At 39.4% G+C, this 23,997-nt stretch overlaps 1 protein-coding gene across 6 annotated transcripts in view; it reads left to right on the top strand.

The window, feature by feature from the left end:
- ARHGAP21 (Rho GTPase activating protein 21) overlaps positions 1–23,997 on the top strand; it is a 117,769-nt gene that overhangs the window by 69,527 nt on the left and 24,245 nt on the right. For 4 of the 6 annotated variants that reach the window (XM_084510265.1, XM_084510269.1, XM_084510268.1 and 1 more), the window contains exons 5-8: positions 63–141; positions 5,027–5,081; positions 15,692–15,721; positions 17,232–19,179. In XM_084510265.1, coding sequence (XP_084366391.1) covers positions 63–141; positions 5,027–5,081; positions 15,692–15,721; positions 17,232–19,179 — 2,112 coding nt within the window. The remainder of the gene's footprint in view (positions 1–62; positions 142–5,026; positions 5,082–15,691; positions 15,722–17,231; positions 19,180–23,997) is intronic. The other 2 variants (XM_084510267.1, XM_084510266.1) reach the window with 1 other exon arrangement.

The raw sequence follows: 23,997 nt of genomic DNA on the forward strand, positions 1-23,997 counted from the left end.
AATGAAAACAAGGAAAAAAAGTCAAGACAAAATGATTTAAGGTGTAATTTTTCCCTTTACAGGCGACAGAATTATAAAAGTCAATGGAGAAAGTGTTATTGGGAAGACATATTCTCAAGTCATTGCTTTGATACAGAACAGGTAAGATTCTCGTATTCAATTGTGTGTCACACTTTTTATACTAAGCAGGAAATGCCTACTTCTGGTGGTTCTGAAAAAGTAATCGTATTTTTAAATTTTCCCTAGTACAGGCTGTTTTATGTATTTGTTTTCGTATGTTTACTGAATGCTGAAAAAGGCTTAAAATTGGCTGTGCTATTTTGTGCCAGAGTCTGTTTATGTCAGTACTTGGCCCCTATAACCAAATCACGGAGTGTTATAGAGTAAGGCTGTGTAAACTTAAAATAGGCTGATAAGGGCCACATAAACACACATTTTTCTGCTTAAAATGAAACTCGGAAAAATCTATGCTGCAGCATCTCCATCTTTCCATTACATTGCAACAAGTTACAAACCTTGCACAAAGTGAAGAAACAGCAATATTTACTGCTCTTGAACTCACAGGGGCTTGTTAAATCATGTCTGTACATAAATCCAGAAACTCATTTTCATGTCTCAGGTCAGTCTCCACTTTTACTGTTTTCCTGTTTTCTTCTCTACTTTTACTAGTTTTTTTGTTTGTTTGTTTGTTTGTTTGTTTGTTTTCTATAGGAACAACCTTCCAGTATAGGAATGTTCTGTGGAAAAGAGATGTATTATGATCAGCATGGAAAAATGTTTTCCAAATGAATATTGCTTACCACATTCTAATTTAAGCGAATCTTCATGTGTTAATACTTAGTTATGCTTACAGGAGGAGGAGGAAAAATAAGGACTGGGGTTGTTCATCCTGGAGAAGGCTCTGTGGAGACCTTACAGTGGCCTTTCAGTACCTCAAAGAGGCATACAGTAAAGCTGGGGAGGGACTCTTTGTCAGGAGGTGTAGTGATAGGGCAAGGAGTAGTGTCTTTGAACTAAAAGAGGGTAAGTGTAGGTTAGATATTAAGAATTAATTACTTCCTTTGAGGGTGATGAGGCATTGGCACAGGTTTCCCAGAGAAGCTGTGGATGCCCATCCCCGGAGGTGTTCAAGGCCAGGCTGGATGGGGCTTTGGGCAACCTGGTGTGGTGGGAGGTGTCCCTGCCCATGGCAGGGGGGTTGGAGCTGGATGATCTTTAACGTTCTTCTCCAACCCAAACCATTCTGTGATTCTGTCACAGCAGATCACAGCCAAAGATGATGTCTAGCCCTGAGGGTTGTGGTGTTCTGCTGTTCTTGTTGGTGGTTTGCTTTTGTTTTGTTTTATGAAAAATGTAAATATCAGGATGTCTTCATCTGAATCTCTTAAGATGAAGAGATAAATACAAATTCTGATGTAGAAAGATAGCTCAGACTAAGGAATTAGTCAGGTGCATTTTCCTTGCAGCTTACAGGCAGCGATGTCTGTTATGTGACAGTTTCTCATATGACTAATGAATGGACTCTCATTCTTTGCTGGAAAACAGTGTTCTTCAACTCAGCAGTTTGTTCTACACATCAAGAATTTTATTTCATCTGCTGCTCCTACCATTTTATGGCAAGAGAAATTGCTTTCTGTTGAATGTATCTTGCTTTAGCATGCCATTCCTGTATCAGCGTCAGCATCTTGGACCAGACTGATGGTCTCTTTATGTCAGTATCCTCTCTGACAATATCCAGAAATGCATTCCTGGGAGAAGTGCATGAAAACACTGGGAGTATGTAGTATGCTTAGTCCTGACCCTGCCTTGTTCAGGAACTTGTTGAACCAAAGCTTTTATCTGCATCACTTGATTTTAACAGTTCTTGTTAGATTGGTCTTGGATAAGTTCACTTCTGAATGTATTTAAACTCTTAATTTTAAAATTACCCAGTTATGCAGATTTTGCTCTGTTCAGTGTTTTAGCTCGTTTTGCATCCGTCACTTTGTAGTTTCTTCAGCAGGCTTTGAGCGAGTGACTTGCTGAAAAGCCTTTTGAAAGACTAAGTTGTCAGTTGAAATCTCTTCTTCACGACTAGAGACAGTTTCATTTACAGTTTGTATGTGTGATGATTTTTTAGACATATTAATCACTGTATTTTTCATTATTTTAAATTGCCCTTTCAAATATCTTGTCAACTGTAAATGCTGTTCTTTCCTAATTTTTCTGATCATCTTCAGAGCAGTTTTAAGTAAAGTTACAGCATGTGTAACCTCTGCAGCCTTTCAAGGGAGAGAGTTCCCCCCACACTGTTCAGCTGTTGAGCAATGAAACTTGTTTGTGCTTTGTGATTTTTTTAAATTAGATTACTTCTGTAGCTTCATTCCCACAGCAGCTCATGGTATGTCTGGAAAATAGTTCAATTGTAGAGGTTTGTTCTCATCATAGAATGCTGCAGACATCAGAACTTGGTCCCCTTCTTCATGCCAGATCCAAATGGATGCTTTTTGATGTTTAAATGAAAGATTCCCATAAATTCCAGTAGGATTAATTGATGGCCTATAATTCAAGCGTGTTTTGTATTGTTCTTGGAAAAGCTTTGTTTTCAAGCTGTGTAGGACATTATCTATTTTCCTCTGGTTGGAGATAATAAATTTAAGCTTACACTGATTATTTCCTCTGGATAATGAATGGCACACCTCAAAAGAGTTTCCAGAAATAACCATTTCCTGCAAGATTAGTTCTAAGATTATTTTTAAATCTACATTTCCTACTCTTTACATTTGGTTGTTAGTTTGGTCCATTAAGAATTTATTCTCATCTGTTTACATAATCAGCTTGGAGACGTGCTGATTACTAATGTAAACTCCATAAATTATTTATTGTTCTTTGGTGTTTTGTTTTTTTTTTTTAAACCTGATTCCCAACTGCTTTTTTTTTTTTTTTTTTTTTTGTTACTTTGATTTTGGAACTTAGGGATTTAGAATGATTAAGTCTATTCCACTTCTTTTGAGCTGTCTGAAAAATACTAAGTAGGAAGATCCAAATTGTCTCCAGAATGTTCTGCAGGCAAACAGGAGTAGAGTAATTGAGGAGCTGTTTGTATGATGTACAAAGTGTTGTTCCTGAACAACTTTCCTCTTCTGAATGGCTACTAAAGAAGGTGTTAAATTGTGTAAATGGATTTAATAAAAAAAAAAAAAGTGAGAGAAATGTGTATTTAAAAAGCACACTATACTTCTGTAAAACAATAGTGTGTTCTGTGTTGAAATATGTGGGAAACTTTCATTTATATATAAAGGATCAGAAGATGAGCAATGCTATAGAAGTTCTTAATTTTCAAAGTTTATCCTGCAAATAAGCATCGATTATATCAAACTATAAGCTGCCTAATATGCATTATTATGACTAAACAAAACGCGTGTGCTACCCATGTGTATACTTCACTGTATTGAATACTTCACTGGAAATACCCAAAACTAGGGTATCTCTTTCATATTTTTATTTTTTTATGGCTGGTGAGTAGTTTAATACCCATACTGAGGAATTTAGACAGAAGTCCCTCCTGATGGACACTACTTTAAATGATTCTTTGGCAGTAGTTTTGCTGTTTATGCATTCAGTCAAAATGGAAAATGGTTTTGTAAATACACAAAAGGTAAAAGTCATCATTTTTGTATGTCTTAAAATTCAGTATTCTGAAAAACTGAAAAAGCATTTTGGAAGACTTATTTTTCCTAACTGTGCATAGATTTAAAAGGCAAACGTAAACCTGTTTCTAACGACTTTTGGCTTTAAAGCTAAATTAATCTATGCCATTTGGAGAACACTTTTTTTTTCTCCCAAGATTAATAATGGTTTAGGAATATTGTGAAAGCTAACACCCATACTCTGCAGTTTTGGAATGCAGCCTTGTGTCTGTGGCCAGTAACAAATGGAAAAGGAACCACAAAATAGAAACATTTTTCACATCTGAAAGCAGAATAAATTGTACATTACATCTTTTGAGACAAGACTTTCCGTTCTGCAGGAATAAGAAATTGAGATCTTTCTCAGTCCTTTCATAGATTTTTTTTTTTTTATGTACTCTGAAGTTGGTGGCCGGTCTCTGTGCTACTTCTGTGTTTTCTCAGCAGTGAATTGTACTGCCTGGTACAGATAAGCTCAGTCCTAGTTAGATCTGTCCAGTTTGGTTTTGTTCTTTGGTACTTGTGTTGGTGTTGGTCAGTTTCTTTAAATATTCTTCCCTGTGTTATTTTGAAGTGTGAGATTCCTTAATAACAGGTGTAATCTCTCAATTTGCTGGTTTGCAAGTCTAGTTAAAATAGTCTGTACAAGTAATCTTTCATAGCCCTTCTCTGTACCTGGTCCAGTTCACATGTAATGAATGTGAACAGTGTTAAATGATCTCAGATGAAATGAAAAAGAATCCAGCTGTTTTGCATTACTGTTACAAGTATATATTTGCTTGTGAAAATAGTTTTTGTCTGATATGCAGTGGCTGTGGATTTCACTGTTTTGCAGTATTTGATTTTTGGATAACCAGTGAATCTTATATTCCATGTCTTGATTTTGGATGTACTTGAGTTATGTTGGTTGACCTGTACAGATGGCAGGATCTTTATCGCTTCAAGTAACGTGCTGCTTTTGGTTTCAGCAATTCAGATTGACAAATTCAGTCAGCCAGATTAGATCTGAAAAATTGATAACTGTTTTATTTGGGTATTTTGGACTATCCCCAGCAATTTTGAAGAGTGCTAATGGACTTTAATTTGAAGTGGAAGATAAAGGGAAATTTTACTTGTGTTTAAAGATTTGTTACCTTGTTCTGTCAGAGAAGCTCCAAACATCTAATGTATCTTAGGACTCTTAATGATAAATAATGAAATAAAATTGACAAAGTACATTGCCTTATCCGTAAAGCTAGTATATTAAAACATTTTTGCTGCTAAGACTCTGGTGGAAGTTACTCTATCATCTTTTTGGAAAAAAAAAATAATTTCACATTACAAAAGTTGATATGTGGTGTGTTTTTTTTCTGTTTCAGTGACAGCGTATTGGAACTTAGTGTTATGCCAAAAGACGAGGACATCCTTCAGTTGGTATGTTTATGAAGCTTTTTTATGAAGAGTTGTGATTTATATTTTTTTATTCTAGCGTCCTTATCTGACTGTGAAAAGAGGATTAGTTTGAGGTGGAATTGTCATTGTACAAAAGTGTTCTGATGCTTTGTGTTGCCTCTGTAACTTGTTTGAGTTTCTTCTGACTGCTGTTGGTCTGCTTTTATGTTGTGTCAATACATGATTATAATATGACAGAGAGGAATTTAAGCTCCTGTTGGCTATGATGCATTTGTTTGGATAAAAGTGGGCCTGCCTTGAGGACTGTCACTTCTGCAGAGCATCTGCTAGAGGAAGGCCATGAAGAGACAGATGTTGTCTGTGTTCTGCAAGACTGAGCATTGAGTGTGCTCAGGCCTAGCGGAAAAGACTTCTGATAGCTGCAGTTTGCTCTGCAGTCAGAAGGTATGATGACAGAGTATTTCTAGAAGTCATCATCTCTATTTGAGTGTATGTTTTATTGAGGTGTCGGTCTTTAACAGCTGCAACATCTGAAGATACAGGTGATAGAAATGAATGGCATCATACAAGAGAATCCTACGATTTTCTCCTTTTTACAACATCGCAGAGGGGGAGAAATTTAATCACATCTAAAATAAGTCAGCATTCTTTTGAGACGTGCACCACTGGAACTTCAGTCAAATAAAAAATGCATGTAATTCCTCTGCAGAATGTGATAATTAATCTTCAGCCTTCGGAAGCTGAAATCTACTGTTCTAATGATAAGACTTGGTGAAGAAATTTGCTCAAAGCTGAACGCTCACACTTAAAGTGCAGTGAATTTTCAGAGTAACAGCATGGAACGTTACTCCTTTCGCTGTCTGTGACAAAGTAATTTCTTCATTTCAGCTGAGAAACCGTTTTTTTTTGTTTGTTTGTTTGGTTTTTTGTTTTTGTTTTATTTTTCTGTTTTAATCTTTTTTTTATTAACATTGTGTTAGCTTTTTTGTGAATCATATGTCTAAACAAAATATAAACTGACTCAGCAAATTCTTATTCCTGAATGAAGTACAGCTTATATAAGCGGTAACGTCCTGTCAGTGTAAGCTCAGAATGAATGATAACTGGCAAAGTACAATACCCTTATTAATGCAGGAATCAAAACACACTCATCACTGAAGTACGTTCTAAAAGTTGTTACAGTATTTTAAGGAATTTAATTTTGGTTTTGACAGGTGTCATAAATTTTGCAGTACATATCTTCAGATGTTGTAACTGCAAACTTGATAACAAATACAGGTATTAGGTAAAAATAGAAAAATTCTGCACTAATGGGTAATGTAGTAGGGGCTAAAGAAAGATTTATTTGCACAATGAGGATGAAATAGTTTCATTATATTCAGGAATGATGCTGGGTGTGGTAGGTTTTGTAGTACTCAGCAGTCTGCTTGGTGTGTTAATGACTTACTGCTAGGTTGGCTACATAAAGAACACAGTTGCTTGTTCCTGCTTTTAGGTCACTATTTATAAACCTTGAATTTAGTTTTCAGAAATGTCTGTGTATGTCTGAACCTGTTGAGGTATTGAATTTCCTGAAAAGGGGGCTTCAAATCCATTCATCAATATTAACAATGAAGTGCTCCAGTCCAGATGTCACTGCCCTCTGTGGCATGTGCACAGTTCTTATGTGGAGGGGAGTTGCAAGTGAAATCTTGTCATCAGTGAAGTCAGTGTCAAAGTCACATTCATTCATTGACCTGATCTTGGAAATGTCATTTGTGGAATGGTGGAAGGAATATGGCCATGGCAAAAAATTAGGCTTGACAACTAATTTTTTTTTTTTCATGCTCCTTCCCAAATTTGAGATAATTTTACTTAAAATGATCTTTTTTTGATAACTTTGAAACACTTAATTTTGTATTTTGATCATGTAAACCTTTAATAAGTTTAAAATAAGCAACCTGAATTGGAATACTTATATCTTGAATTGGATTTTTCTTGCTTTAGAATATTGGTAAAAGTTTACTTGCCACATGGAAAAAAAATAATTAAAATTCAGTGATATATTTAAAATGCATATTTTCCTAGGAATTCTTTTGCATTTCAAGGACTTCTAAAGAAGACTTGAGATCCCAGGGAAAGAGGCATCTTGTGTTGGAAATTCAGGAATTTCAATAGAAGGCTGCTTATCTAAACAAATTGCCCCTTATGAACTAAAGGGGAGAAAAGGGAGCATACCTGAAAAAGAAGGAAGGAACAAAGGAGGAGTGTAAAAACTTTGTGGAGATATCTGAGGACAAAGGCCAGCTGGGGCTTAATGAAGCAGGGTATATAAAGGGTAACCAGACAGTGTTTTGCAAATATTCTAGTTGTGGGAATCTCAAGGAAAATGTAGGTCCAGTGACTGGACAGGAGGGGCTGGAAGAGTGCTTAGCTAAGAGTGCTTAGCTGAAGAGGTAGCTGATACAAAGAGGTAGCTGTGTGGGTGATGCAGAAGGGAGAAGCTGACAGGATGAATGACGAAGCCTCAATGTGGATGGACTTAGGTGTTCCTGAGAACTGGACCAGCAGATAGCTCGTGATATGAAACGAGGAACATGAAAACTCTGCAAGTCAGGCATAACAAGCACCGTGCATCATTGTGGAGGCGACCGGCTGAGTAAGAGTCCTGCTGAAAACAAGGCAGGGGTTGCAGTGGGCACCACGGTCTGTGAGTCCCCGCTGTGCTCGTGTGCAGCTCAGCCAGCAGGCAGAGGAAGCTGGTACACCCCACCTGACACGCTGATGAGGCTGTACCTGGAATTTTATGCGTACTTTGAGAAGGATGGGAAGAAGCTGGAAAAGGTCCAGAAGAGAGCTAGAGGCATGGTCAGGCTCCTGGAACATGCAGCCTTACGAAGAGAGGTTCAGGAGCTCCGATTTAGTCTGGTAAAGGGGTGGCTAAAGGGTGAAGTAACAGCAGTCCACAATTAGAAGGATGGAGACAAACTGTTCACAGTAGAGGACAGCCATAAGCAGTCACTTGGAAGGTTCAAATTAGGCATCAGGAAGTGTGATATAGTAGCACTTCGTGCTTCTTTTTTTTTTTTTTTCTTTTTTTTCTGAGAGGGTCGTATAGCACTGGAATCAGTGCAGATGGCATCGCCATCTGTGGAAGTTTGAGACACAGCTAGACAAAGCACTGGCTGACGAGGGTGTTGGTGGTAGTTCAGCTTTGAATGGTGGATTGAACTGCGTGATCTCCAGGAATCCCTTCCAATCAGTAGTTGAGTGATTCGATTTATTCTGTGTAAAGAAACATATATAAAATAATTTCCACATGGTTTTACTTTTGGCTTGAGGAGTTTCCGAATTTGAGCACAGATGTCTAACCTTGCAGCTGAATTTGGCAGATTCCCTTTGCAAACATAGTGAGGAGGACCATCTTAGTTATCCAGAGCTTCCAGACCTGTGCCTTCAGGCTTTCAGGCTACTCTGGAATGAAAAAACTGAAGGAGAGAGGAGGAAGAGCACTGGTGTTTTAGACACGGTGTTCAGGATATCTAATAAAATGCTTGTATTGGGTCATTCAACTTTTACATTCTGTTTGTTTCCCTGAATGTTTCCAGTAAGTGTACATGGGCAACTCAGGTGGACTGATAAGCACACTGGAAGGAGAGGTGAGAGGAAGGAGCAAATGCTTTAACTTTGTAGGCAAAACAAAGAGTGGCTGAAAATACAGGTCACAAAGGTGATGGAAATACAGAAATAGCAGGTATGATAACAGGGAAGGAGCAAAAAAAGTGCTCAGAAGTAAGTTTATGTTAATTAGCAGTGGAAAAGGAGTCAGGAAATATTTTAAGATAAGCATGAGCTGTAACTTCTAGTTCTGGGGTTTCAATTACATGAAAAACAGATCTAAATGCAGTGACAATGAACATACAATAGGAATTCCATTTTTTACTTACTAAAACTTAGAAGTTTTTTAACTTGGTGACCACCCCAGAGAATGATTCTTCCCAAGTGGGCTCATAACTAAATATATTTGTAACAGGTAAGGTATTTTAATCTGAGACCTTGTCCTATAGTGTAAAATTAACTCTTTTAATCTCTTAGCCCATAGATTTAGACAGTAAGATGTAGCTTCAGAGTGATTTGGGATAAAAAAACTGTAGTTCTCTAAAGAAATGGACTTTACAGAGGCAATGTGTCTTTTTTTGTGAAGAGGGAATACTGGATTTTCATTGAGTTATAAGCCTATCAAGGTGTAATACGATCTTACGTCTCATATGTATATGGTCTTCTGGTATTTATATTGAAATAGAAGACTTTTCCCCATTTCCATTCATTTTTTGTTAAGCATTTGATGTGTAGCCACTCTTCTTTCTACAACATTTCCCTATGAAGCTATGACTCAGTTTCTCAACTGCATAGGATTGTCATTACTTACTTGCTAAAATGCAGCACATGAACTGTCAGAGAGGCTGTTTCCAATCAGCTGTGCAGTCTGAGAGGTGTCGCTGGCTCCTCTGATGGTGTGCACATCCCCAGGCGGCCGTGCTGAAGGCTGGCATTGGCATCATCTTACTTAAAACACTGAACTGAGCGAAGAGAAGAAAATAGAGGATGAGAAGCCAGCATGGTGTATCAGAGCCTATCTTAATGAAAACGTTCAGAGCTACCTTCTTTTAGATTTATTGTTAAGGGAACAAAATAATCACAGCAATAATCGTAGCTGTCACTCCCTGTTCTTTCTCCTGCTTACAGCCCTGTTGATGCTGGACTCATTGCCCAGAACGCTGGGTTGAAACCTTGTCATTAGCAGCTAGGGAGATGAAGCATTTTCTTTCCAAGGCTGAAGGCTCCAATTAGCTGCTCTGTTTGTCCTGTCCCTGACGAAATCAGCCTGTTGTACAAACACCTGCCTTACTGCCAAGGAACGTGGCACGACTGGGGACCTTCTGCACCGTTTGTAGGGCAGCTGGGAGTGCTGTTGGATGGAAATCAGGAGTTGGAGGTGTTGGGGCCGGGACTGCCTTTTCAGAGAGGAGATGGCTTGGTGGAGGCTGCGAGTGAAAGGGCGTAGGAGGGGAAAAGCAATAGGAAGCGAGGGTCAGAAGCCGTAACAAATGGTGGTTTGTTAGTTTTGTAGACTGCAGAACAAATTTCTCCGTTTGTGCAGAAAGAACTGAATTAATTAGGACTGGAGCTCAGTTGTGTGATGCCAGTTTTGTCTTTGGAAAGATGCTTTTTGAACGGTTTCCATTTTATGTAATAGATCCAGAAGTGCACATTTTGAACACACGCGAAACAATGTCAATCGAGACACTGGAAAATTTTATGTAAGTTGTCGTTCTGTTCTATTATACCAAAATCTGAAACTCTTAATACACTTTTTGAACAGTAAAGTTTGGAAACAAAGCGGAGAGGTGTTTTTTATCAAGCACGAGTGGACAGCTGGAAAGTAAATGCAGTTTGTCCCTTAGCTTGCCAAAAGGAGATGGCAAAAGGGCTCAGGTGGAAATACTGAGAGCCTTTACTTTTAAAGAAAAAAATTCATAAAGGGCAACAGTGCCCAAATTCTAAATTTCAGAGTAGACTGGGATACCTGCCTATTGCCAAAAGGCCCACAGAGAATTCCTCTCTTGCTGTAGATTTCAGCTGTTTCATAATTAATGTCAGTCTGTGGTTCTCAGACATCTTTTGAACAGCAATCCTTCATGTCTCTCCACTACAGGTTTTGTGTAAAGAAAGCTTGTAGCTGGTGTGTGACCATACTGAGACCACGAGGAGGAGGATTACTACTGTATTATAATTTGTGTTTCAAATTTGATCAGTCTATTAAAAAAAAAATAAAATTGTGTAGCATTGGCAAATGTTTTTTGAGAGAAATTATCCATCTCGTATGCATTAGCATCACTGATTTCATACCCACAGGATGACACGTTCAGGTGGACTGCAAATAACTCCATTTCTTGAGTGCATTTAATACAACTATTGCTGGTTTATAGCCTCCTGGATGGTCAAGTTACAACATCCTTCGGTCATTGAAAAACTTTGTGACACACAAGACCGATGTAAACTCACTCGCCATAGAGGGAAACCTGAAATTGCTGAGCCCAGTTAGAGTTCAGCCTTAGTTCAGCTCTTGTCTATAGGCTTTGAGCTGGGGTGTCCTTAATATATAGGATTTTTGAACCATTTCTTTTGAGATACATTCATGCTGGAATCTGCATGGTTGCTCATTGATCCTTGTGTAACTTACAAGGCACTGAATTTTCCAGTGTCAGGCACTTTAAAGTACTGCTCTTTACAAATCGCATCTTTAATATGATCTATTTTATAAATTGGAGCTGTACATTTGGAAAGCTATTTCAAGCCTGGCTTGCTGATGTTATATCTAGTGCTTCTTAATACGTAAACATTTGTGCATGTATGTAAATATGTGTAAATGTGTCTCTTCTGTGTGCATACACATCTGTTTATATAAATGAAAACCAACACACATGCAGTATATGCAACAAACCCTGACTTCCCATGGTTCATTCTCTGGCATTTCTCTCTCTGGTTACCTACTCAGAAATACACCTTTCCTAACCTTCAGCTCATCTCCAACAGTTTCATTTCAAATAATTAATAAGAAAAAAAAATCTTAATAGGAATTGCCTCCCAGAGTAGCAGAAGTGAATCTGGATTGATTTCTTATACTCCTAATTGTCACCATTTAGATATTACTAGTCTACGAATCTGTTAAAACCTGCCCTAGGGTTTCAGAAAGCCCTCTGTCGTTTCATTTACCACAAGATTTCACTGGATATTCTATTAACAGTGCTAAAAGTAGAATAAAGGAGGGCTGTTAATAACTTTATATGTATCTTTTTGTGACAGGGAGAGAGGAGAACTACATCTTGTACTCGTCCTTAATTTAGTTCCTTCTTGCCTGTGTTTTAGTTAACATCTTAATCTTTCCTTAAAGTTTTGGACCACTGAAAATGTGCATTGATAGCTCAAAACTGACCCAAATTTGAACAGAAATCTTTCTGGCTGCGGGTAGTTGGGGGACAAAAAAATCTAGATGGGAATGACTCAGAGTGCCTGAAGGACAAATAAAGCACATCTTTAAAGCACATTTAAAGCACATTCCTTCTGTGTGTTTTTGTTTTGTTTTGTTTTGTTTTGTTTTCCTCCTCATTTCTAGTCAGGTACAAACCTTGTGATTGAGTTTTTCAGTATACTGGCGAATCTGGGCAGAAAAGATCGCTTCTTTCTTGTTTCTGATACAGTTTTTGTGGAGTTTGCCAGCTCTCGAGCGCTTGTACTTGCTATGAAATTGCCGGTGATGCACCTGCATTAAAAATAAGAAGAAAGGGGGGAAAAAAGAAAAAATAAAAGCTTGTGTAAGGAAATCTATTCTAGAGTTTCGTAAGCCCCAGCTGCTGCTGAGGACAGGCCTGGCTTCATTCAACTTTACCAATTATGTATTTTTTTTCCTGAGACCATCCAGTTACATCAGAGCTAATGGAGGAACGTGGCTATTTCACTGGCAAACTGAAATATTTTTGTTTAGTTGGTTTTTAATAAATAGCCGTGTTTTCATAAGCAGCATTTGCTTACTTTCAGATTTTGTACTGACACAGCCAGTAATGCACGTGAGGGTTAATATTAAAGCTCTGGCAGCAAATGCAATTGGAGGGGTGTGGTGTGAAGGCACACTGACCTAAAGGAGAAGAGACTTAAACTTTGGTATTTTAACAGTGTATCTGTTAGAAAATACAATTTTCTTCATACCCCCTAACTCTAGCTTATGCTATATTTACAAGAAAGTCTCTTACGGAGTGTATGATTTTCTGCTTTTTGATTTAAATGTTACCTGGCTGTAGTGTGTTGGGTGTCAGAATGATGTGAAACCACTTGAGCTGTACTACAGCCATTGCTAGAGTAAGCTGTAAGTGGAAAACGTTTCATTTTTGGACAGCTGAAAACCTTTCCCGGTGTTCTGCTCCTGTTTGTGCTGAATGTGAGTAAATTGGGACTGGGGAAAATAATTTAGGAAGTAGTAAAGAACCTTAATGTAAAGCAGAACTGATTGCAGAGGGAAGGGAGAACACCCCAAGCTCAGCCTTCCAAGCTGCATTGGCTTCTGATTCACCAAAATGCTTATCTCCAAGTCTGCAAGTAATTCTGTTGAGATGAGTCTGTTTATTTATCCTTTTATCGTTGAGCGTGTGGCTACGTGCTCTTAGGGGTTAGGGCTAAGGGATATAGGACAAGGTTGTCTCAAGCTCTTGAAAGTCCAGGGATTTGCCACGATTGTTGCTAGGAGGAAGAATCCTTGGACAGGGACTATCGTTATTCTGACACCACGTGGCATAAAAGCAAGTGGGAAATCATGAACGTGAGCAAAAGCTTTCCCTTGATTTTTTTTTGGTGGGTGGGTTAATAAAACGTCACGTGGAATGTTTTATTTGCTTAAAGTCATTTGTTCTGCATATTGTAAGGCATGAATGTGTTACTTCAGCACGTTTGGGTTTTAACTGGTTATGCCTATACAAATTCACAGTAAGAAATTCATCCTTAGGCTTATGAGTTTGCAAGCTTGGTGCAAACAAAAGTAAATTGCAAGGTGGCAGAGAAATTGTACCCAGTAACTGGAAGCACACTGAATTTGTACTGTAAGAGCAATTTCCTTCTAGAAATGGTTGCAGAGCTGTTCTCCATCAGAGCTGATAGTGTCACGCTAAATCACTGTATTTGTGTAGGAAGCTTGCCATAATTTCAGGTTTTCTGTGTGCTTGTTTTGTGGTGGTTTTTGAGAAGCTGGGAAAGAGCTTAACATTGCAAGACTGAATTTTGGGATCACGATGAACTTCTGGTTACCTGCAGAGCACTTAGCTCCTGTAGGAATTGAATTTTATTCATGTATTTCAAGTTGGAAGGCTGGTTGGGTTTTTCTTTTGATTTCTTTTTTTTTTTTTAAGTGCTTAAATGTAAGTCATACCCAAATACTCTTTTGTACTAAGTTTTCTATTGCAATCACTTAAATTAGCGTAGTATAGCTATACATATAGCTGCAAAATATGCTAAGTATCTAAATAGTGTGCAAATGATAAGAAGTATTTTGATGTACTTACATCTTTCTAGTAATTAACAAAAAAAAAAATAAGCATTTTCTCATTAAAGCAGTTAAAATGTTTTGTAAGAAAAAGGCTGATAGTGCATCATTCAGCTTGATAGTATTTGAACAGAAGTTACTTCTGATGTTCTGCATTTCTCTAAAAGCTGCAAAATTTCTCTTTTGGTCCTTATTGAGGATTCTGAAACTTGGGTTAAATATCCCTTTATGTAAACATCACAGCCCTTTATGAACTTTTATCTTCCTTGGAAGAAAGTTTAGCTTTGTTTTAACGATTCCTTGAAAATTGGGTGGGATGAGATTGAAAGAAGTATGCTTTCCAACAATGAAACCTTTTATTTCTATTAACACTGTATTTTAAATATACCTGCAGTCATGAAAACTTCCTCTTTATTGGGGCAGAAGGGGGGGGGGGGGGTGGAAATCTGGCTGGTTTTATTTTGGACCCTGTGAGAATAATGCTGTCCTCTGAAGATTATATTTTAATATCTGTGATTGATTTTTGTCAAGACCTAGGTAGGAATTGATTTTTATATTCATTTGTAGCCCTCAGCTCTGATCTGATCACACCAGCTTTGGAATTTCGCCTTTCTGCTGTCAAAGTCAATGAAGCATTGTCTGTCGTGGGCGTGTTTCACAAAAGCACAAGCTCAGTGTGTTTGATCGTGGTGGAACATGTCTAGCCCACGTTCAAAACTGTTTTATCAGCTCTACGAAGTAGTAACTGTTTTCTGATTTGGGTGGGGGGTTGGTTTTGTTTGTCTTGCATGCTACTAGTTCCTTACTCCATCTGTTTTCCAGGTCTTTGGCATTTTTTCAATTTTTTTTTCCTTATTCTTACACCATATCGAGATCTTAAATATAACCATTTGTTCGAAGATTCAGAAATTTAGAAATATTTATCTTTGTACGCTCCTTCCCTCCATTAAATGTGCCACATCCAGTAGTAATCTGGCTTCTTTTTTTTTTTTTTCTACTACGGATCGGGAGGGGGGAATAAATCACATGAGGGGAGTGTTTCTGCAGCATCATTCCTCCAATTTCAGCTGTGCAGCGTGAAAGCAGCTGCAGTCAGCTGACAGCTTGTGGTCATGTTCAGATATATGTGGGGAAGGGGTGTGCTGGTTTAAAGGCATAATACAGCCCTTGTTTCGTCACCAGGAAGCAGGGATGGTAGCAGCCCAGGGGAAATGAGAGACAGTAATGTGGCTGTAGTGGAAGGGAAGTCGGGTTGTATAGAAGCAGAGCTCTCTGCAGGCAGCTGTGGGGATGCGCCAAGGCAAAATGGCACAAATATATTTTGGTTTTTGTAATGCCAGGGGATAAATGCAAGCAGCAGAAAAAAAGCCGGAGATGGACATGCTCAGAAGGAAGCTGAAGTTCTTTTTTCTGCTCTACTGCCCTTTACCTCTGTTGGTACCTTCCAGGGAAATCAGTGTAGTTGTATTTTTAGCTTGCTGTATCCAACATCAATATGACAACATAATTCTGTCTTTACATCTGTAAGCAGCTTTTACTATGTTTTCCTGTTTTCTGCCAGCTGCAGTTTACAAAGGATGTCACAGCACTGGTAAGAAATGCACAGTAGCCATTTCTGATGTGTTTGCTAAGGCATGTTTTTCTCAAGTGGTTTGTGAGAAGCAAGGGTACGAAATAGCAAGTTCGTTGGAAATGAGCTAGATAGTCCGAGCTGATTTCTCTTTGTAATGCTAATCTCTTAATTTGTGGTTTGTGCCTGTGACTTGGTCAGTGTGCTTTAATATTTTGCAGTTCACTAATGCTTAGTATAACATTTATTGCAGCAGTATTTAAATGCCTCGCCCGCCTCTGTACTTTGCTCTGTATTAATTTTATGGCTGCGCTCGGGCTTTTGTAACCTGTCTGGTATCTAAGACAGGGCACGTTGATATTCTGGAATTGAGCATGTTATGGTTTGGAGAGGAAATGCTGGGATACGGCACCACACCTCAACGTGTAAAAGCCCTGAGAAATCATTTTAATCTTCAGTTGCATTGGCAGGCTCTGCGTTGGCTCTTTTATTTCATTATGTTTAACCTGAATAAAGTCACGCTAAAGTTTTGAAATAATAGGCTGTCAGGTATGCTGTATGCTTCTCATTGACTTTTTTGTATGCTCTATTAATTCCACAATGATAAGTGTTGCCTTTCGAAAAGGAGGCTACTGAAACATGCTAAGTGTAATATATCACCATTTTTTTTTCTCAGAAGCCAGGCTCAAGCGTAAAGATGCAAATTAATGCACTGAGAAAATGAATTTGAGATTTTAATTAGTGTTCTAATATATTGTAGACGGGAGCAGATATATGTAAATTTTCATACCTTTTGTACCTTGAAGATAAAAAATGATGCATATTATTCATATTTTTGCAGTAAAATTTGTGTACCATGTACTGGCTGGCTGCTTTAAAATGTAAGATTACTTAGAGGGTGTTGGCTCACACCAGATAGTGCTGCTTCAATTTATTCGTGTTATGTTTAGGAACAGTCGCTGTTATGTAGAAGACATCTTAGAGAGAGGAGTGTGTGTGTGTGTGTGTTTGTGTGTACTTTTCACACGTACTATGCGAAGTAAATGGAGTTATTTTTTACATTAAGTGAATGGAGAATTTTCTAGCACTAGTTGAATTTATTATGCACCATTTTAACCTGTCAATTGCTGTCATATTCTGAATCCCAGCAATGCAAAGCATAAATGGGGGGAGGGTATTTGAAGCATCATGACAGAAAGCAGAAATAAAGGTGGAGAAAAATACTGTGTTTTCTGCTCATGGATCTTGGCAAACCTGCCTCAGTGCTCTACTTGCACTATTTCCTAGCATTGGTCACCACTTCAGCTATTGAATTGCTGGGGGAGAGGATGTATTTAATGAGTTTTCTTGTTCTGTTTCTGCTCATTAAGAGGGTGGAATGCTTTTTTTTAACCTTTTAAACTAACATTTTATCTAAAATTACATATACTGTGAACTTGTGTTCCATCTCTTGTTTGATTGTGCAAATGCTAGACTGTGAACTCTTCCAAGTCCTTTACTACTTAATGCTCATTTAATCTTCTGTCCACAGGCATATTCCCAAGATGCCTACCTGAAAGGCAACGAAGCTTACAGTGGTAATGCCCACAACATACCCGAACCACCACCAATATGTTACCCACGCCTGACGTCCACCACTTCTGTTACGGCACAAGCTGGTGACAAACTACCTTCAGATTTCTCGCTGGGGAAGCAGCAAGTCAGTAGACCAGTACGAGCATTGACACAGCCAGAGAGGGCCTACAGAATGGAAATACAAGTGCCTCCATCGCCAACAGACATTGCAAAATCCAGTACAGCTGTGTGCGTTTGCAATGAAACTGTACGGACTGTTATTGTGCCTTCTGAGAAGGCTGTAGACTTGCCGTCTTGTAGAAATAACCACGCTGGTCCATCTCACAGGACAGAGGAAATAAGATATGGCTTGAAAGATCAAACGGCTCTAAAAGCACGGACCACATCACCATCTTCTTCAGTGTCCACTGCCATTGTACTTCCTCAGACTCCAATAACGAGGCCAGTTGATCCAACTGGAACGATGAGCAAGGCTTCAAATTATGTAGTATGTCCAGAAGGAATCCCAAGCACTAGACCTCCTGTTCAAGCCACGGACTCGCCCCCTGCCTCTACTAATCATTACAGTTCTCCAACCTCCCACCAGCACATAGACTGGAAGACCTACAAAACCTACAAGGAGTACATCGATAACAGGCGCATGCACATGTACGGCTCCCGGACAATACAGGAGAGGCTGGACAGTTTACGAGCAGCTTCTCAGAACACGACGGATTATAACCAAGTGGTGCCAAACCGCACCACTTCACAGGTACGGCGCAGGAGCACCTCTCATGACAGGGTTCCCCAGTCTGTGCAAATCCGGCAGCGAAGCGTATCCCAGGAGAGACTTGAAGATCCCGTCCTGATGAAAGAGTGGCCACGAAGTGCTTCGCAAGACACGCTAACTTCACCTTCAATTAGTGCTAGGAATCACAGGGCTCGCTCGTGGGATTATCTCAGCAAACAAGGGGAAGTGCTAGAAAACTTCCGATCTGAGAATCAGATTGCAGATACAAACGGAGACAGGAGAAAGACTTACAAGTGGACAGGGTTTACCGAACAAGATGATCGGCGAGGTATTTATGAGAGATCTAGGCAGCATGCATTTCATATGTCCCTTCGAGGTCAAAACTTTTCTGTGGCTCCAAGTGGTTATATTTCAGACAACAGGAGAATAGGTAGCAGAGCTTCTTTGTCTGGTTCTCATTTTCAGAAAGTTCCACCAGATATAAAAATGTTGCAGCCTTCTCGAGATTTACAGACTCCTGGGGGAATTGCAAAGCCTGCAGCTGTTTCGCAGGAGAGGCCATCTCTCATAACCAGAAGTTCGAAAAGTAACTCTGTGAAGAGCTCGGCTTCCTATGCAGCAAAACCATCGTTCCCCCTTAACCAGAGCCTGGATGTTGTTGCCAGCAAAGACCAAAGAACAGTAAATCACTTGCATCAGAGCGGTTTGTTAAACCAACAGTCAAGGATCCGAGCGGAAGGTGCCCCAGATCACAAAACAGAAACTGGCAAAACCATCCAGCCCACCTCTTTGTCTCCAGCTTCTGCCAAACTTGGTCAACAAACAAGTGAGAGCCCAACTACCTCTGATAACACAGATGTTCCCATCAGACAAAAGAGTGGCGATTTTGGAAGGGAAGATGTCCAGGAGCCTGAAACTCTGCAAACAGATGTTCAGGAAAATGACAAAGACACGGTTGTCATGCGGGACAAATCACCCTCTGGCCACCAAACGTCCCAGCCTTTGAGGCATCAGTCCTACATTCTTGCTGTAAATGACCAGGAGGCCGCCTCGGACACCACCTGTTGGTTACCTAATGATGCTCGGAGAGAAGTCCACATAAAACGGATAGAAGAAAGGAAAGCATCAGGTTCCAGCCCACCTGGGGACTCCTTGGCTTCTATTCCATTTATCGGTGAGTTGAACTGTTAGAGCACTCCTCACACCTTTCTGTGTTTAATGTGATGGAGAGCACCATGCCAGATAGCTGACTGCTGTTCCTCTAAATCCTGGGGTTGAGGGATATGAGGGGTTCTTTTTTCATCCAGCACAATATTAACATGGAAAAAATTAAAAATATTTTTCAGTGGAGGGAAAAAAAACAACAACGTGTTTTGTTTGGAGCCCTGGAATATCAGTGTAGAAAGGTCTACAGTGCTTTAATTTTTCTAGAATATTCCCCAGCCCCTAGAGAAGTCTTCATTATATAACTCTGGTTAGCGCTCCACATAATGGCTCTGATGTTATTTGTGTGGACAGCTAGCAGTTGCAGTACCTTTGGAAACGCTCTTACCTTTATGATAGAAAATGTGGAATCCAGTAACGGGAGGATATGGATGTGATGGTGATTTGTGGGGGGAAAATCAATTTTAGGATAGCTGAATAGGTAAGGTGAAAGCAGTCTGAAACAGATGTGTGTTTGCAGGAAAGCTGTTTCATGTGAAAGGATATCAATAAAATTAGGTTAATTGGCAAGTAAATAAGCTAAAGTGGTTATGAATTAAAAGATTTACGTAGGCAGAATATGAGAAGATGCAAAGATTCACCTGCGGGTTGTGGCATAAAAAGGGTAGGAATTTTGTGGGGCTTAAAGCGTGGGGGCTGAGCACTTGGCCTCTGTTCTTCCAGGTTATCTTAGAGCTACGGAGGGGTTGTAAGTGGTAGCAAAATGATCAGGGAAATAGTTTGGGGTATGTGAGGAATGGAGCCATCTGCAGTGGCAGAGTGAGTTTCTGTTCTACTTAAGTACTCAGTTTTGGTCTTTTTCTGCTGTATTATTTTTTTCATTGTTTTGGCTAATTAAATCCTTTAGAGGCTAGATCTCTGCACACCATGTTCCACATAGGTTGATTCATCTGTTTTCTTGAATGTCATAGAACAAGCATTTAAAAAATACTGCATTTGGCTTCTCACACTTATATATGTGAAAACCTAATCCATAAAAACCATAAGGAAAGCTGTTAAAGGGAGTTAATTTTACCGTCTTAGCAGAGTTGTCATCTCCTGTGGAGCTACAGCAGTGTTTTTCCCCTAGAATTATCTCGGATACCTGCACCAGCCTGGAGTAAATGACCAAAGCAGTGAAGGAGCTCTGTGAGCATCGAAGGATAGAAATGTGCAATGAGATGCAATACTCTGCTCTTGTGACAGAACGTTGTTAACACTTAGCCAAAATGCTTTCTTAAACAGCTAGCAGGTGGTTTTCAGGTTGGGCCTTCCTTTTTGAACGGGAGGCGTGCAGTTATTTGGATTACTGGATGTATCGGTGTCCAGTAGTTTTGGACGATTCTTTGGACTTCACTTGTCTTCCTTCCAGGATTAGTGAAAGTCTGTCAGGCACATAGCTGGTCTTTACAAATGTTTTCTAAAATAATATGCCTAAAATCAGTGTCAGGCATTCAATAAAGTGGTGCCCAGTATGCTTGGTGGGAGTTTTCTAACCCTGCACAGTTTAAATATCGTGTGAAAATCCGAGCAATCTGTTTTATGGTAGGAGATTGTGCTGAAAAGGTTGGGCTTGATTTAAATAAAGACTTGCAATGAACTCCTACCGTGGCTTGCTTCCAGGTTTTAGACAAATGCGACAAAGTTCAAAGGAGCTTGAAACACGGCAGTTGGGTTTCATTCCGGCAGTGGCTGAGCAGTTTGGAAGAAGTAAAGTCGTAGCTCTCCATTGCAGACTTCTGGCATAATACCACACGGGATTTTGTGAATTCCTGTGTGCTCCTTAGCCTCCTCTCAGACTGAAACCTCCTCAGTACTTGTCAAAGACTAACGTGGTGCTGCTAGAGCCACCGCACTGCTCGCCGCCGCCTTCCTGAGCTGTCCTTGTGCTGGTGCAGGTGCTAAGGGGAACTTCCACCGCAGCTCCTGCAACTCGGGGTGAAATAACCCTGTCTGGCAAGGAGGAGTGTCAAGTGCCCTTAAGGCTGGGCTCTTAGGAAGGTAGAATTAATACGCCTGATTCTCAGTTTGCTCCTTCCACTATCATTATGCTTAATTACAGCTTCAGTTGTTAGGAGACTTGCTTAAGCTTAACCACCTCCTATCAGGCAGATAGAGCCCTAAACCTACTTTGAAACTCAGCTAAAAGATTAACTCTTTCAAAGGAAAACAGCTTGGATTTTTTTCTTCTACTACTGTCTGGCAATTAAGAGAATGTTACTTTGAGTAAAGATACACCTTGGTGTTGGCAACCTCTTTGCTTCCTTTATGTTCATATTAACACGTTGTCTGTGCTGTACTTTCCAAGGTTATGTTTTATTGGTATTTTAAATGCTTTGTGGTGTTTTTATTATTGTTATTACTTCCTGCTCATTAAAATCAGTGGGTATGTCCAGATTAGAATTTGGTAGGAATTCAGCCAGGAGTAGCTGGCTTCCACATCAGTGTTTTGTGACCAACCTGCTCCAGAGAGCTAGCCATCAGCAGGATCATCTGAGAGCATCTCTTTGTAAGTACCGTGATGGCACACACAGAAAGCTGAGTAGACTTCCCATCAAGCTCATTTATGGCAGTTTCTTGCTGAGATTGTGACGATGTGCTACGAATTGGCTTTCGACAGTAGCCCTTTCACAAAATGCTGTTCTGAAGCAGGGAGATTAAATATAGGTTTGCGTTTGTTAATGCCTCTTCAGAGCAGAGCCAGGAGGTTGATGCAATGTGTTTTGTAACAGACACTGATTTGAAAAATTCAGACGTGTGCTCAAACTCTTCTTCAGGCAAGCACATGTTCTTGGGGAATGAGGAAGTCGCTGTTTTAAAGAAAAATACATCCTGGCACTGCAAGCTTCGGTGCTTTCAATGCGCTCCTAAATGCAGGCTATTGTGTTTAGATTTGAAAGCTACTGTTTCTATTCCAGGTCCTAAGAAAGGCTCTGTTCTTGAGATGTTGTCTTATTGTTTCAAGCTGTACCAGTTCCTCTAATGAGAGGTTATTCCTTTACCTAGAAGCTGTCTCACCTGTTCTCTAGAGGAGTAAAAATACCACTAACTCTATCAGAGATTATGTTAGCATTGCGGTGTTTAATGTACATTGTTCAGACTTGCAATTTGTATGTAATTTTTCTGCTAGAGAACACCAAATGCTGCGTTTCTGATCTACAAAGTAATTTGGGATGTGTCAAACTGCGCTTGGATGGAAATTAAAACAGTACTTAACATTTTTGTAACTAGAGCAGTTGATTCAGAATATAATTATTTTGCTACATTTCTTAGACACAGTCATAGTTTCTTAGACATCATCTAGTGTGCTTGTCTGAGACTTGCAGCCAGCTTGAAACCATTTTTCTCTTTTTACACCATTTCTTCTAGCGTAGAAAGCCATAAAGATAATTCATCTCCCAGCTTGGGTTAACTAGCCCTGTGAGTGAAATGGAGAAGTTCTTTCAGTACTTAAACTGATGCAGTGTGTTCGTCCACCAGCACAGTTTAATGCTTTGGCCAATGCTATTGCATCTGTGTCCTCTTCTGCACAGGTTTTTTGTAGTGAGTTGCCACATGAAAAATTCCTCTAAATGGATCTGCTTAAAACACCCTAAATCTAAGCAAGCATCGTCTTGGAGTTTTTTTTTTTTTTCAAATAAAAGAAGTTTACAGCTGTCCTATTACAGACTTTGCAGGCATTCAGTAACATCCCATAGACTTTTCCTCAGAGGTGCGGTCCCATTTTCCAAAGTATCTAGTTCGTCCTTACCCTAGAAAGCTTTTAGGTCACTTCATTCCTCTATTAATTTGTGAATAACCGAGAGAAGATAAGCCAATTAAAAATATTTGACCAGACTTCAGTCACTGAAGTGCTGTAGAAATAACCTGAGTGTCCTCTCTCTGCCTGCCTGGAACGAGATGCCTTAGGAAAGGCCAGGCCAGGCGTGTGTGATGCTGCGTGTTGGTACTTTCCACCCTACATCTGCAACTTCACAGCGCTCCTGAGCCAACTGTGGTTTTCTATGTGCTCCACGAACGTGTCCATACTCCATTACTACAGTAAAGATCTGGTATCCAATGCTGTGTATTGGTTTAAATAAAGATTTGCTGGAAACTTTACAGCATTTCACTGCATGCTATTTATAAAGCTTTCTTTATAAAGTAAACAACATACAGACAGACTTTGCTTTTCACTTAGCTCTAAGAGCCTCATGTATTTTTTTTGTTGTTTTCAAAACCAAGAAGTGGGTATTTTTTTCTGTTCTCTACTACGTGTTTTTCCCCAAACTTCTGTTGTAGTAAAAGTATTTGGGTAGTTACTGATTAACGGGCAGGATAAATTAATCCGGCTTCCAGTGAGTTCCGCTCAACCTTCTTTTTAGTTTTGTTGTTGCCAAATAATTCTACTTTAAAAAAGAAAAAAAAAAAGAAAAGAAAGAACCAAGGAATTAGGTTAGTAGATTAGAACACATCAGGTTCTAAAATACCTAGCATTAGTTGAACTTGTCAATCATTTTATTGTACCTACAATGGTGTTCTTCTGCAGTGCTGAAAGTAGAGGTACAGAGGGTTTACCTTCTCAGTGCCTACCTTGATAAGCTACTTCTGAAGGAGTAATGAGTTTTCTGCCTTTTTTTAAGTGAAATAGGTGCTCATCTCCTTGCCCTGCCTTTGTGCTCCTCTCTGCAGGATGTTTAGGCTCAGAAGAAGGCCATGTAAATACACACAAACAGAATGCAGTTACGTTGTTGGAACTGGAAAATGAGTTCATACACACTTGCACAAGAAGGGTTATGGAAGGAATAAA

Source organism: Aythya ferina (assembly GCF_964211825.1).
Source record: "Aythya ferina genome assembly, chromosome: 2".
NCBI classification, from domain to species: Eukaryota; Metazoa; Chordata; class Aves; order Anseriformes; family Anatidae; genus Aythya; species Aythya ferina.